The sequence below is a fragment of the Gastrolobium bilobum genome, unplaced genomic scaffold (assembly GCF_033153095.1).
Source record: "Gastrolobium bilobum isolate Gb01-03AN ecotype WA unplaced genomic scaffold, APGP_CSIRO_Gbil_v1 utg4434, whole genome shotgun sequence".
Lineage (NCBI taxonomy): Eukaryota > Viridiplantae > Streptophyta > Magnoliopsida > Fabales > Fabaceae > Gastrolobium > Gastrolobium bilobum.
In genome coordinates, this window is record NW_026896289.1 from 188,748 (window position 1) to 203,554 (window position 14,807).

At 31.6% G+C, this 14,807-nt stretch overlaps 1 protein-coding gene across 1 annotated transcript; it reads right to left on the minus strand.

Annotated features, from left to right (window-relative positions):
• Positions 1-673: 673 nt before the first annotated feature.
• LOC133298675 (F-box protein GID2-like) lies at positions 674-2,248 on the minus strand. The gene has a single exon (XM_061498004.1). It carries the CDS (start codon positions 1,894-1,896, stop codon positions 1,384-1,386), a length of 513 nt encoding a protein of 170 aa, XP_061353988.1. The 5' UTR covers positions 1,897-2,248; the 3' UTR covers positions 674-1,383.
• Positions 2,249-14,807: the final 12,559 nt, after the last annotated feature.

Consider the following 14,807-nt stretch of genomic DNA (forward strand, 5'->3'; position numbering starts at 1 on the left):
CGATTTTAAAGTTTACAGTTTTATACTGCCAATTTAAAAAAGTCAAATTTTCATATAATACTTGTATAACATTTTTTTTTATTATAAGAGTTAAAACGTAGTTGGCAAATACGGATGTTGATATGCCATGAAGTAAAACCATATGAACCATACATAATTTCAGATTTCCTATAAGCGGAAGATATCACCATCTAATAGCTTGCAATGCATTTTGATATTCTTATTTCAAGAAACCCAAAAGGGCAAAATTCCAACAAATATCTTTGCAGTTCCCTGCATTATTATCAATTTTTGGTAATGGAATTGCCTAGTACCTAGCATTAAGAACTTATTATATGAACAAACTTTGTAAACCACTTCGCATTTCCACTCATTGTAATGGCCTAAGATTTATTAGTGACAAAATAGGCTAATCAGAAAGAGTTATTATTATATTGTCCAAAAAAAAAAAGAGTTATTATAAATTAAGGATTAATATTTCTCATATTACAGGAGATAATTTTTTCTCCCATACAAACTTAAAAGTGTATGGAGTATTTTTTTTCTCCCTTATCTTCACATAACCCCACATGAACTCTACATATTTTTATATATGTGTGAAAAATAATAAGAGATAAAATTATCTTCTATAACATTAAAAACACCACACCCTTATAATTAAGATTATAAGGCGGGAAAAAAAAATAGCATTGTTGGTATCAGTCCAAAAGTTCCAATTCTGTTCACAAGTCCAGAGCCCAAACAACGTTCAGTATATAAAACAACGAATAGGGAGCACAAATGCGACAAACACATCTTTGTCCCTAGAGAAAAATTTGGCTTTTGCAGAATCCAAACGATGCCCTAACTGATCTGTGTGTCTTTTACCGATTAGGCCGAAGTAAGAGCCAGAAAGCATAAGCAGTACCAGACATTTATTACAACTAAGGCATTTGCTTCTGTCACCTTGTGCGCATTCAAATACACCCTTTATCCAATTTCGGCAATTCTCTTCCCCATACCCACTACCCAATTCCTATGAATCTGCAGAGAATAATATCCTCTTTTTTTCCGTCTCCTGACTTGACTTTCCCCATATCCCAAACGCTAAACTATTTTGCAAACCACACAAAATAAGCAATTCAATCCCAACATAGACACAGACATATCATATCATATATCATAAATCAACCTAAGATTTTTCATAGGCGTAATAATACATCCATTCCCAATTTACACAACTAGGCTACCAGCTTAGCTTAATCGCCTTTAATAGTAAATAAAAATGCAGATCTGGTAACTGAAAACCAAAATTACACGAAAATAAAATTAAAAAAAAAAAAAAAACACAAACACAAACGCCAAGTCAAAGGCAGATAGAGGACAACAGAAGGGAAATTTTACTCATCTGTTTCTGTTATTGAAATTCATTTTCTCGTAGTATCGAATAGAGAGGAGAGACAGAGAGAGGTGAACCTCGTCTTTCCCTAAACGAGGCTTCGACCGAATCATGTGAGGGATCGAAGCCCAAGAAGAGGACGAGGAAGATGCGTGGGGCTTAGAGAGAGGCCAAAGGTACAGAGAGTGAAGACGACGGAACCCACCAAGCGCAAGGACCACGGATCGGAGCTGTTGCTCCCCGCAGCCTGTATTTGCCCACTGCTTCGTGCAGATCAACTCCCAAAGTCTCTCATCCTGCGCCGTCTTGTGCCACTGCTTGCTCACACAACCCGCCATAGCTAGCGACCTCGCGTCCACGTGCTTCAGCACCTCGAATAGCATGTTCTCATCCAGATAAACGACGCCACCGTCACTTCTTCCTTCGTTGTTGTTCTCTACCAGCTTTGCCTTTTTCATCTTCCTGTCCTCCACGGTGGCCGGAGCACCGTCGCCGCCGCCGGAGAGTGAACGCTTCATCTATCCTTAACCTCTGATCAGATCGTATTATTAAACCCAGAATCGGATACCCTTTTGCCTTTTCTCTCTTGTGCGATAAAAAATTAAGAATCTTTAGCCATTGGGAGAGGAAGGGTTGAATTAAGTGGAGAAACGAAACGAAACGAAAATAACGAGGGGTTAGTAGTGGTGACTTGTGAGGACAGAAAACGGGGTCAAGAGAAGTAAATGTTAAGGTTAGGGGATGCACCTGTACCTGTACCTGTTTCTGATGGTTTTCGATGAGGACAAGAAGATAAATGAATGCCCCCTTTGATTCTTTTTTCTTTAATTGAAGAATTTGTCTTGGCCTCACGTATTGGGTTATTCCCATTCGTTTTTTTCTCTTTAGTCTTAACAGGGACCACAGTAGTTGGTGTTTGCCTTTTATTGTATTTTATTTCACCTCTTGTTGTCTTTTGCCATCAATGATTCCAGTTAATATTGCTTTAATGCCGACACATCCAGAAGAAACTCTGCGGGAACAAAGTCTTCAATCACGCCAAACTTTTCTTTACATTATTTTTACATTAACTAATGATGAATAGGTTTATAGTTTGCATATATTATTTATGGGAAAAACATCTATTCTAAGAAAAGGTAATGTGTGGTAATTTCTTTCTTAAGTTTTATATATCTATCAAAATGAATTTTTTTTATTTTCATACTATATTTTTAGAATTTTAATTTATAGTTTGATGAATTTATTTGAACTTTTATTGAATATATTTGGATGAATTTGATAAATTTATATATGTTAAAATGTTCTTAAAAATTAAAAACTAATCCAATACAAACCAATTTCGATTAAATTAGATTAAGTCAACTTTACATTTTAAATCACATATAGAATGATATTAAAAAATCATGTTGAATAGTTTAATTATTTTTTTAATAAATGGTTTTTTATAATCCACGAGCACCCTAAATATTATTTTATTATTTTTTGGGATTAATGTTTATTAATTTAAAAAACATAAAATTGTGTTATTTTAGTCAAAATTATTGTATTTTATGATGAAAGAAATAGTTACAAAATAGAAATTATAGTGGAAGAAAATGTGAGATTATTTTTATAATTTAAATATTAAATAAATAATAATAATTTGAACTAAAATAATTATACTTTAAAAGTACAAATATTTTTTTTTTATGTTTTTCCCTCTTTATTTGGGTTTCTCATAAGTGGGCTTCATTTGTAAATACTCAAATTATAAAGCTCCAATTAACGTTGGGTTGTGTGGCTATTGGTTAGTTGTACATTTGGTGGAGGTGATTGGACTAGGCAAAAAAAAGTATTATACTATTATCTTAACAAAAAATTATTAAAATATAATTATTTTCGATCAATATGAATCTATTGTACTAAGTTGTGTTCCTGGGTGGGCGCCACAAGTGGAGCCCCACACAGGCGCGACCAGTCGCACCTCATCCAAATGTGACTTTGCATCATTCACACACTGACATGTGACATAAAAAGTATATATATATATATATATATATATATATATATATATTAAAAATTTCTACAACCACTTTATATACAGAAATATCTTTCATTAATCAAAACGACATAATTTTTGGGGTAGCTGTAGATAACCTTAATTAAAGTGGTTGTAAAAATATTTTTTTCATATATATATATATATAAAATTCTAGCTATGAGAATATAATGAAATTAGACAAGAATAATTAAAGCATTTGATTCTTTCTTTTATATATTTGATTATGTTCTCAAGAGGACTCATTGCCTTGAACAAAGAAACTCTCGTTTTTCTTATCAACCACACTAGAGCATATTATCAACGAGGTATGATATTCATGTTACAAATTTTTTTTACTACCACTACATTATTACTCTAATCACCATTGAATTAGAAGAAAAGTTGAATAAAAAGATAGAAGAAAAATAATTTTGAATCCTATGGTATGATAAGAAAAGTGGTAGTAGAAAAAAAGTAATAGTATGAATATATTAACTCATTATCAATTACTTGAATTGGAGTAACTTTTCCTCCTTTTTAACAATATTCCAAAAGAAAAAAACCTTGATCAACAATAACATGTTCAAAATATATTTTAACCCCTATTTATTAAGGGTTTTATTACTCTTATGTTGCATGATGAAAAAATCTCTTATGCAACAATTAACGGAAATATTTTATTCAAATAAAGGAGGAGAGAGAAATCGAAGATTAAATATTGAAATATTGAATTTAGTTGTTGTTTGAGAGTTTTTTTTTTAAATATTCTCATCGTTTCGCAACTAGTTTGATTCAGGGTGAATACAAGATTAAGATTTTAAATTTCTCCCAAATATGATACTGGGTAGGATCGAACAGGTGCTCTCATCCTTACCTGCTCAATTCTCATACCTCAATTGAGCTACTATCATTTGATAGAAAGATTTCTTCTGTCTACAATATAAGAGTAATTAATCCCATTTATTAATCTCACGAACATAACTATGTCTGACAATTTAAGGAGTTAGACATCAGTAATTAAGGAAAGATTTTCTATAGGATGGGTGGAGATGAAATTGGTGGTAAGGAAAAGTGACCATAACTGATCACTATTGATGAAACGCGAAATATGAATCGATCTACATACAATTATCTAAATTCAAACGCTTCTCATATGAACCAATTCTTGAAATAACCTAATAAAATGGGCGAAGAAAAAAGCATTTGTAACCAATAATTTATGCTCGGCTTTTTTGTTCGTTGGAGTGTTTGAAATAATAAATGTAGATTTAAAATAGAAATGTGACATGCATTGGTTTTTAATATTTCCGTTGCAATCTTTGTTTTTATTTTGTTTTTTGTTTTTTGTTTTTGTGTGGTAAACTTGCAGTCTTTTTTTTTTTCTATTAATGACTATTCATTTGAACAATTATCATGTTTGTTTGCGCTTGATGCAAGCGAAGCATGCCTCTCAGGTATTATTTATTTTCCGAAAGCTAATTGAATTTATTTAATACGAGGAGGGAAAATTCTCAAGTTATGTGTCAGACAAGTACGTGATTTTTTTAAAGTTTTGTCAAGCTACACTAAGCTATGTAGCACCGATACGACACGTGACACGACACGACACTCCAACACGTCAATCTTAAAAAATTATGGATTTCGACACATTGGAACACGTTTTAATATTAAATAATATTTTTAATTTATATGGTGTATATTTCATTTAATATTTAATAATTTAACAAAAAAATGAAACTAAATTAACAATACACGTCAACACCTTATAAAGATGGAAGCTTTAAAAAAAATAAGAACTGGGATGAGAGAGATATAATATTAGATAGAGAGATCAAATCATATTAAAGAGATCAGAGAAAACGAGATACAACAAGAGCGTGATAGGAATTGACAACAATGATGCTGAGATGATCTCTTATCTACTTAAGGGGAAAAAACACAAAAAAAATAAAATTGATATGATCAAATAGAAGCTTTATTAATATATTTTAATTTTTAAAAAAAAATCAAAAAAATTACGAAAATGCCATTTGACCATATCCGACACGGTCAAATTCACGTGTCAAAATAGTCAATGTGTCGAAAAAAGTTGATCGCGTGTCCAACACCGTGTCGAAGCGTGTCGCCGTGTCGGAACGTGTCGAACACGACTCTCCCTTTTTTTACAAGTGTCAAGTATATCATCATCTTTAAATTTATTAGCTTACACTATGTGATCTGGATCACCTACTACTGTCTAGTTGATTCCATTGGCAACAAAGAGATCTATATTTTAATTTCCAAAAAAAAAAAAATCAATATTTGAGAGTAGAGAGAGAGACAGAATACTGTTGGGCACAAAATTCAGAAAATACTATCGCTCATGGGAAATGTACTTCTTTTTTAAAGGAAAATAGATTTTTTTCAACAATAAAAAATAATTATGTTTAATTTTATTGATAAGATATAATTTTAATTTTAAAAATTATTTTGTTTCTCTTTTAAGAAAAAATAATTTTAATATTATAATTATATCTTATCAATAAGATATAATTATTTTTGGTGATTTTCCTTTAAGAGGAGAAGTTGGCACCCAATTTTTATATTCGTAATTGGGATAGTGGTATATTTCTTCATATGTAGGACATATACAGGAAGCGGCAAAGTTCTTTTTTCCCCCTTCAATTTTGTCATATAGAAAACTATCAATGGCACACGTAATCGATATGGAATTTTATATGAATGTAAATTTGCAATGATAAATTATAATTTTATTTATTATATGGTTATATACAATTATATATCCTTTAAATATAAATAATAATGATTAGTGTTAAAAAACTAAAAAAGAATTTACAAAAAAAAAAAAAAAACTAAAAAAGAAGAAGAAAACAAGTTAAAAGAATACAAAATTGTGATGATAGTATTTTAAATAGATTTTTGACCCTTTTACCCTTCATTAATTAATTAATAATCATTTTATTCCTTATTCAGAACTATCTATCAATCTGCCCCTCTTTAATCGATTAAATTGAAGATTTAATCGATTAAATGGTCAAAAATGAAAAAAAAATAGTTGACTTGAAGATTTAATCGATTAAATCTTCAAGTTAATCGATTAAATCACTCTCTTAATTTATTTAATCGATTAAAAATTATATTTAATCGATTAAATATCTCAAATGAGCGTGAAAGCATTGATACCAACTCGTAAAATAGCAACTCTTAATAAAACGCAATCAGTACAAAACGCAATCAGCACCTAACAAATCAATTGTGTTTTGTATTTAATAATAGGAGGTGATTGCGTTTTGTATTTAATAATAGGAGTTGATTGTGTTTTGTATTTAATAAGAGCTGATTGCGTTTTATTAAGAGTTGCTATTTTACGAGTTGGTATCAATGTTTTCACGCTCATTTGAGATATTTAATCGATTAAATATAAGTTTTAATCGATTAAATAAATTAAGAGGGAGATTTAATCGATTAAATCTTCAAGTTAACCATTTTTTTAGTTTTGACCATTTAATCGATTAAATCTTCAATTTAATCGATTAAAGAGGGACAGATTGATAGATAGTTCTGAGTAAGTGGCAAAATAGTTATTAATTAATTAATAAGGGGCAAATAGCCTTTTTAAATAGTATTTTTAAATTCAATGAAAATTAGGGACCATAAAAATGTTAATTTTATATATGAGAAAAATATTTATACTTTTGTTGTAAATTTTTTTTTACCATACTTGCATAAAAATAAATGGATTGTCTTTTTAAAAAATCCCCGGATTATTAGTTTTTTCATATATAAAAAATTATTAATTTATTAAATTAAGGATTTAAAATTTCTCATATTAATGATTTTTTTTTCTCTTCACATGACTCAATATATATTCATATACTTTTATGTATGTAGGAAATTAATTTGGCTCCTACAAAAAAGCTTCAAACACTTAAATTAATCCTAATTCTGTTGAATAAAAGAAAAATCAATGCAGAAGGTCAAAAGGTCTTTTTAGGTAGAGACATTTTGTGCCGTAACCAGGGGTCTATTTGGTGTGATGTATAAGATCTTATAGTATAAGCTTATATTATACGTTATGACATTTTCAGTTGTTTGGTATGACCATCGTATAGTATAAGCTTATACAGCATGATCCCTTAATACATTAAAACGATGTATAACTTAATCCGGCCTAGAAGGAAGGGATAAGGCCTGATAAGAGGTTAGTGTATTAACATCGTTGACCAGTGACCAGTGTAATTCTCAAGATTATTTTAATATTAATATATTAAAATAAAAAATAATTTTTCAATATATTTATTTTTATAATATTGAATATTTTTATTTTTATAAAAATTAATTTATGTTTTGGACACTGATCAATAAATTTTTATAAAAATTAATATCATATGACATTTTTTAAGGAATTATATAAATTCTTTATTAAAAGATATTTTTATTAAAAATATTTATTTTTATCCTATATAGTATTATACAATGCATTACCAAATACTAGATGATATTATCTTAGGGTTTTCTTTTTATGCAGTTACTGAAGATAACTTATGTGCAGTAAACTCAATATGACGTCATTTTGAGGCAAAAATCATAGTATTTTTCAGGGTTATAATAGTCTTTATATTTAAATTTTTTAAGATTTCAATACCAAAATGACATCGTTTTGGAAATAATTGTAGATAACTTATCTGCATTAACTGCAAAAATATTTTTTCCATTATCTTATATAATATATTATTTTATATAATACTATGTCAAACACTGGATAGTATTAAAATTCAATCAGGTCTTATACAATCAAGTCTTATATTATCAGACTTTATCCTATACTATGCACCAAATAAGTGAAGATGAAACTGCATAAAGGTCCAATCCTCTAGTCTGGAACAGACGTTAAAACCAAACTAATCTATAAAGCTGCCAAGCTAAAATGGAAAATTGTTGAAGCGCATGGGAAAATGATCAATGAATGGATATAAATTAATAACGTATGAAAAGAAGAGTGAGATTATTTACAAAGAAAAAAAAAATATAGATTTCCTCGTCCTCGCGTTGAAGCTCTTGGTATCACAAAGTACTTGTATTTTTTTATTACATAATAAGGCCATAGACCCATACAAACAAAACTTAAAAAGAAAGGGACCTACAGGACTGTACCTGTTTTATATCAGCAGAAACAAAGACAAGGAGGTTCCCGGGAAATTTGTAACTTGTGGTCAGTCGACAAAGCATGCCTTGCTAGCCGGTGAGCGTTTTTGTTGTTCTCCCGGTTTGTGTGACAGCCCTTAACAATTCATATTTCCTTCAACCAATCTCGAATACGGGCTGCTACTATGGAATCCGTTGCTGTAATTGTGGGAGAGTCTAACAACTTGAGGGCAGTGGTAGAATCACTTTCCACCTGCAATTTCTTTATACCAAGGCCCCAGCCAGCTCATGCCCTTTGAGAATTTCTCAGAGCTCAGCATCCAATGAGTTACAAAAGCCTAGCTTGTACGAGAAGCCTCCAAAGAAGGTCCCTAAATCATCTCTAAACGGGCCACCACACCCGGTTTTTTTGACTATTGTAGCCTTTGTGTAATAATTAATTATCAAATTGACCTTGATTATAAATTATTTCAAAAATTCAACCTCTCCAGAAAGCATAACACCAACTTGCTCCTGTTTGACCGTTGACCACCAAGCCTACCCGGGTACCCCCTCCCTCCCCGGGTATATTTTGAAATTTTTTATCTACCCGGGTAAAAAAGAGGGTACCCGGGTATATTTCTTGAATCTGAAAAAATGTTTGAATTATTTACCCGGGTAGGGAATGGGGTACCCAGGTAAATAATCCAGATTGAAAAACAAGCAGAGATGGTGCCATGCCAACTGAAGAACAACAATTTCGAATTGAATTTTTGTTCTATAAGCTCCTATATATATTTCGGGTACATGAATTGCAACACGTATAAAAGCATGGTAACAGAGATTACTAACGTGAGTCAGTGGCTTCCCAGAGCTGCATCTCGCCGTGCTCGTAGTATTATGAGGTGCGAATGATAACAAGAATGAGGTGATCCCCTTCTTTGACAACGTTATCCACTGTCCATTTTAGTGCTTTGATGCTGCATGGTGAGAAATCCACATCGACGCCCAATCACCTATTTGCATTACCAGCCATTTCTCTCTACAACAACGATCAAACAATCTTATTCTTGAGACCTCTTTTTTGTTAAGTTAGCTCTGTATAATAGGTCAGGTTTTGGTTTTGTTTTATTTTTAATGTTAACGTTTCATGTGACATTGAGCTTTGATGAATGAAGACCGCAACTTCTGAGGCAGGCACTGAAGACAGCGACAATTGCGTACCCAGGTATATTTCTCTACCTACAAATGTTTTAAGAGTGTAAATTTTCAATCTGGATTTTATATATAAAGAAAATCAGAAAAGTAATTATAACCTATGTTTTTGAGTTTTGTGGACACAAACCTCAGCTTTGAGTTTGGCATTTTCAATTTGGAGTTGTTGTTCTTCGGTTGGCATGGCACCATCTCTGCTTATTTTTCAATCTGGATTATTTACCCGGGTACCCCCCTCCCTACCTGGGTAAATAATTCAAACATTTTTCCAGATTTAAGAAATATACCCGGTACCCCCCTTCCTACCCGGGTAGATAAAAAATTTCAAAATATACCCGGGTAGTGAGGGGGTACCTGGGTAGGCTTGGTGGTCAACGGTCAAACAGGGGCAGATTGGTGTTATGTTTTTTTGAAGGGTTAATTTTTCGAAATAGTTTCTAATTGAGGTCAATTTGGTAATTAATTATTACATAAGGCTACAATGGTCAAAAATCCCACCACACCTAGCTACTCTACTTGTCCTGATTGAGGAGCCAACCATCGACATTAAGTTTAAACCATTCGGCTAAAGCACCATTTTAAAATTTTTGGGCAAAAATTTTTTTGGGCAAACATGTCACATAAGCTGACGGGACTCGTGCCATGTCAGCACCACGTAGGCAGTCTAAGTACCGTAAAACTTCGGAAGGTCATAACTTGTGACCCAGGTATCCAAATCAGATGATTTTTTTTATTTCACATAACTTTTCAAGATCTACGCATGCAATGACACTTCATTTGACATATTTTATGCAAGATCTTCTGAATTTAAATGCTCTTGTGATTGTGATGCAATTGTTATAAATTCAAACTATGTTTGTGGGAGATAAAATATGTCAAATGAACACTGCATGCGTAGATCTTGAAAAGTTATGTGAAATAAAAAAAATCATCTAATTTGGATACCCAAGTCACAAGTTATGGCCTTCCAAAGTTTTACGGTAATTGGACTACCTACATGGTGCAAACGTGACACGAGTCCCATCAGCATATGTGACATGTTTGACTGCATTACTTTGGAAAAACTTATCCAATCAACTTTAACTGGACAATTCTTTTGCCTTAAAATTTTAAAATGGTGCTTTTCCCTAAACAATTCCCTTTCGGGTGGGATCCATCTGTTGCTGGAAGAGGTCTTAGCATGGGTCTTGGTCTTTTGTTGTCTAACTCGAGAGAGATGACCAGAAGATATAAAGTCAGAGATGGTCCTCAAGTGGTGCATAGTGTTTTGCAAGTGGCTTCTTATAATGGATGCTTACTGAACACCTAAGGGGGTGAATAAGTGTTCCGACTTTATCAAAAAAAAATTATGAATAGATCTTTAAATTTGATTAGGCTAAGGAAAGTTGAACTAATAAGTTCAAGAGACACACCAAAGTAACTAGAATGACAATCCTCAAATTTATTTTGTTATTTCCAACTTAGTTAACAATTAGACAAAGAGAAAAGGTATACTTAGAATCTAATTTGTTTACAATATCTTACAACCATATCTTAATCGTTGATTTCCATCAATATGATGGTATAATTTATTGGGAATTAATAATTAATTAATAAATGTGACCCAATAAATCATAACCATTAGATTGACGGAAACCAACGGTTAAGATATGGTTGTAAGAGATTGAAAAAAAAAAAAGTTGTAAGTATAACATTCTTCTTACACAAATATAACAATGCTATTATTTTACTTCAGGTCCCTATATGCCCACTTAATTTTCACAACGATTTATGATGTATATCAACAAGAAGAGTACCTTAATGATCTTTCAGAAGTATATATGCAGCTAAAAACTTTGAATATATCAGAAAATAGTTTAACTGCTACAACACGTATTTAACGGAACAAATAAGAAATTAGTTTAAGTGCTACAACACTTAAGAACCAGAAAATTAAAAAGATATGTCAGAGAGAAAGATACATTATTCTTTATCCTGGTTCACACACCCAGTGTAATGGGATGCTACGTCCATACTGAAGTACTTGTGAAGAAATTTTATTGAACCAAAAATAGTGTTTTACAACCACTCAAACACACACAAGATTAAACTAAAACAACTCTAGCACTTCAAGAAAATCCTAGATATTTCAAAGCTTCAAATTCAATGGATCAAACCGCAATCTGAGCCTACGAGTCTCGCCACTCCTCTAAGTTAGATCCCTACACCCTTGTAGGTTCCTTTGGGCTCCAAGACTTGTGTTCATATCCACAAGCAAGCAAGAATTCTTAACCACCTTAGTTGAAATCCACACACACTCTAGGAAAATCTAAGCACATACACACGCACTTCAACATAATTAATACACTGTTCTATTTCCAAATAAAAATTAAATCAAAAAGTTACATTTCCCTATCACACATAATAAGCGATCTGCGCACTATAGAGTGCTAAAGCGCACTCTTCCAGGGCATTTGGCCATTTTTGCTTCATTAGCGCGTTGTAGGGCGCTAAAGTGCTCCTTCAATTTTCAATAATGCTTCTATATTGCTTTTTGTGAACTTCCATTGTTCTTCAATCTCTCCTCCAAGTCTTTTACTTTTTTTGCCTAATTTTATGTCAATTCACCTTCAAAACACGCAAGAACAACTTATGTTAGCTCAAAATCCAACTTTCATGCTTTTTCATCATAAAACCTAAGTTTTCATGCAATTGACTATGTGATTCATTTATTATTTAGCCTTAAAAATATGAAACTACAAGTTTATCAAGTGACATTTGAAAGTAACCAGCCACTTGAAGTTTCTTAAGCATGTCATACATTGTCACGCTTATGGTTATTGGCTTATTAATGCTTCCTTGTTCTGTACCTGTAGTTTTAACTAGAGCTGCTTTTGCATGGGGTGAGCCCTGTAAGTTGTTTTCATTAGGTGTTTATTGTTGTATCGATGGCAAATTCCCACTTAGGGCATGTTTGGTGCATAGTATAGAATAAAGCCTGATAGTATAAGACTTGATAGTATAAGGCTTGATTGTATAAGACCTGATTGAATTTTAATACTATCCAGCGTTTGGTACGGTATTGTATAAAATAATATATTGTATAAGATAATATCATCTAGTATTTGGTAATGCACTGTATAATACTATAGAGGATAAAAATAAATTTTTAATAAAAATATCCTTTAATAAAGAATTTATATAGTTCTTCAAAAAATATCATATAATATTAATTTTTATAAAAATTTATTGATCAGTGTCCAAAACATAAATTAATTTTTATAAAAATAAAAATATTCATTATTTTAAAAATTAATATATTGAAAAATTAATTTTTATTTTAATATATTAATATTAAAATAATATATTAATTTTTGAGAATTACACTAGTCAACGAAATTAATATATCAACCTCTTATCAAATCTTATCCATCTCCCTTAAGCCGGATTAAGTTATACATCATTTTGATGTATTAAGGGATGCTGCTGTATAAGCTTATACTATACGATGGTCACACCCAACAACTGAAAATGTCATAACGTATAGTATAAGCTTATACTATCAGGCCTTATACGTCACACCAAACAAGCCCTCACAGTATATTTGTCTGCATGCACTGTTGGGGTTAATGTCTCATTTGCATTTGATCTCTTACGCTTCTCCTTTTCTCTTCCGCCTTGATTGTCATTAATGTTCCTCTCATGGCCGTTATTTGATTACGGTTTTTCTCTTGAATTTGATTTAACTTTAAATCGGAGTTATTGCTATCAATTTTGTTATTTTTGCGGGCTGATGTTATGCGATCTTCAGGGCCAACATTTGTAACTGCAACGCCATTAATGGGATTTCGATTTGTTGTATCTGTTATTGGACGATATGATTGTCATGGACAATTAATGACCATCCAAGGACCCAGTCCTCTAGCCTCCTAATTGCTCATGGTAGGTGTACTAGTGGTGGTTGTTTTATAACTTGATGGACCTTCTTGTTCAACTTGAGCAGGGAGCTGATTTAGTGGACATACTTCCTTAGCATGGCTATATTTTCCACATGTAAAGCATATAGAATACAAGCCTTCACTTTATCCTCTTGGTTTTTCCTTCTAGGTGATATTCTACCTTAAGTGATTTCGAGAGGTCTAGCTCCATGCACACACGAGCAAAACGACTTCTGGACTGATAGGCTGTTGTACGATCAATTCTTATGGTTTTGCCAAGCAAGTTTCCTATCCTCCTTAAGAAAGGTCTTTCGTAGAACTCACTAGGTATGTCTGGTAAACAAACCTAAGTTGTAATCTTTTGCGAACACGGCAAATATATCGGTCGTAAAAGTAATAAAGTGATTAAGTAAGAATACCGTTCCTACGAAGACTAAATTCAAACAATATTTTCATCGCTTTTATCTAAGTTAGACAAATCCTAAAGGTTTTTTCAAAGGTAACCAAGATTTAATTAAAAATTAAATAAAGATGACAATAAAAAAATTACTTAAAAAGCTAATAAGAATTGAGTTTAAAATCAAGAATAAACATTGTAGTCAAAATGTGCTTCACCTCTGATCCTCCCTTATATTCTTATATTGTATTTTATAATTAACTAATTGGTTTGCTCAGACAATTCATTATTTCCCTTTAAATTAGTTGAACCCTAATATCTTAGTGATTTCAACCCTTTAACCCAATCAGAATCTTAGTGTCCTAGTAATCCCTCTTGAATTAAGCATTAAGCAAATGAATTAAAAGTCTGCAAACTATGTAAGCCTATGTCTAGGTCATGCACAAATTTTTATTCTACAATTGTCCAGATTAAAATCCCAATATGTCTATTGTGAGTCCTAACCCTCAAAGTCTTATAATTAGAGTGGTCAATTCTAACCAGGATATGGAAAAATTAATACAGGTAAAATAAAACAAATTAACTAATTAAATTATAAAAATAATATAAAAAATATAAAGGATTCACATCGGGTCCGTGATTCTACCTACAAAAAGAAATTAGCCAGACATATTCATATCAGACTTAAACAAATTCAAATAATAAAAATTGTTCATAAACGAAAAAGAAAAAAAGAATAAGAAGAAGAAGAAAGCT

Coding starts and splice junctions, on each gene's coding strand:
- LOC133298675 (XM_061498004.1), bottom strand. CDS start 1,896: ATGAAGCGTTCACTCTCCGGCGGCGGCGACGGTGCTCCGGCCACCGTG.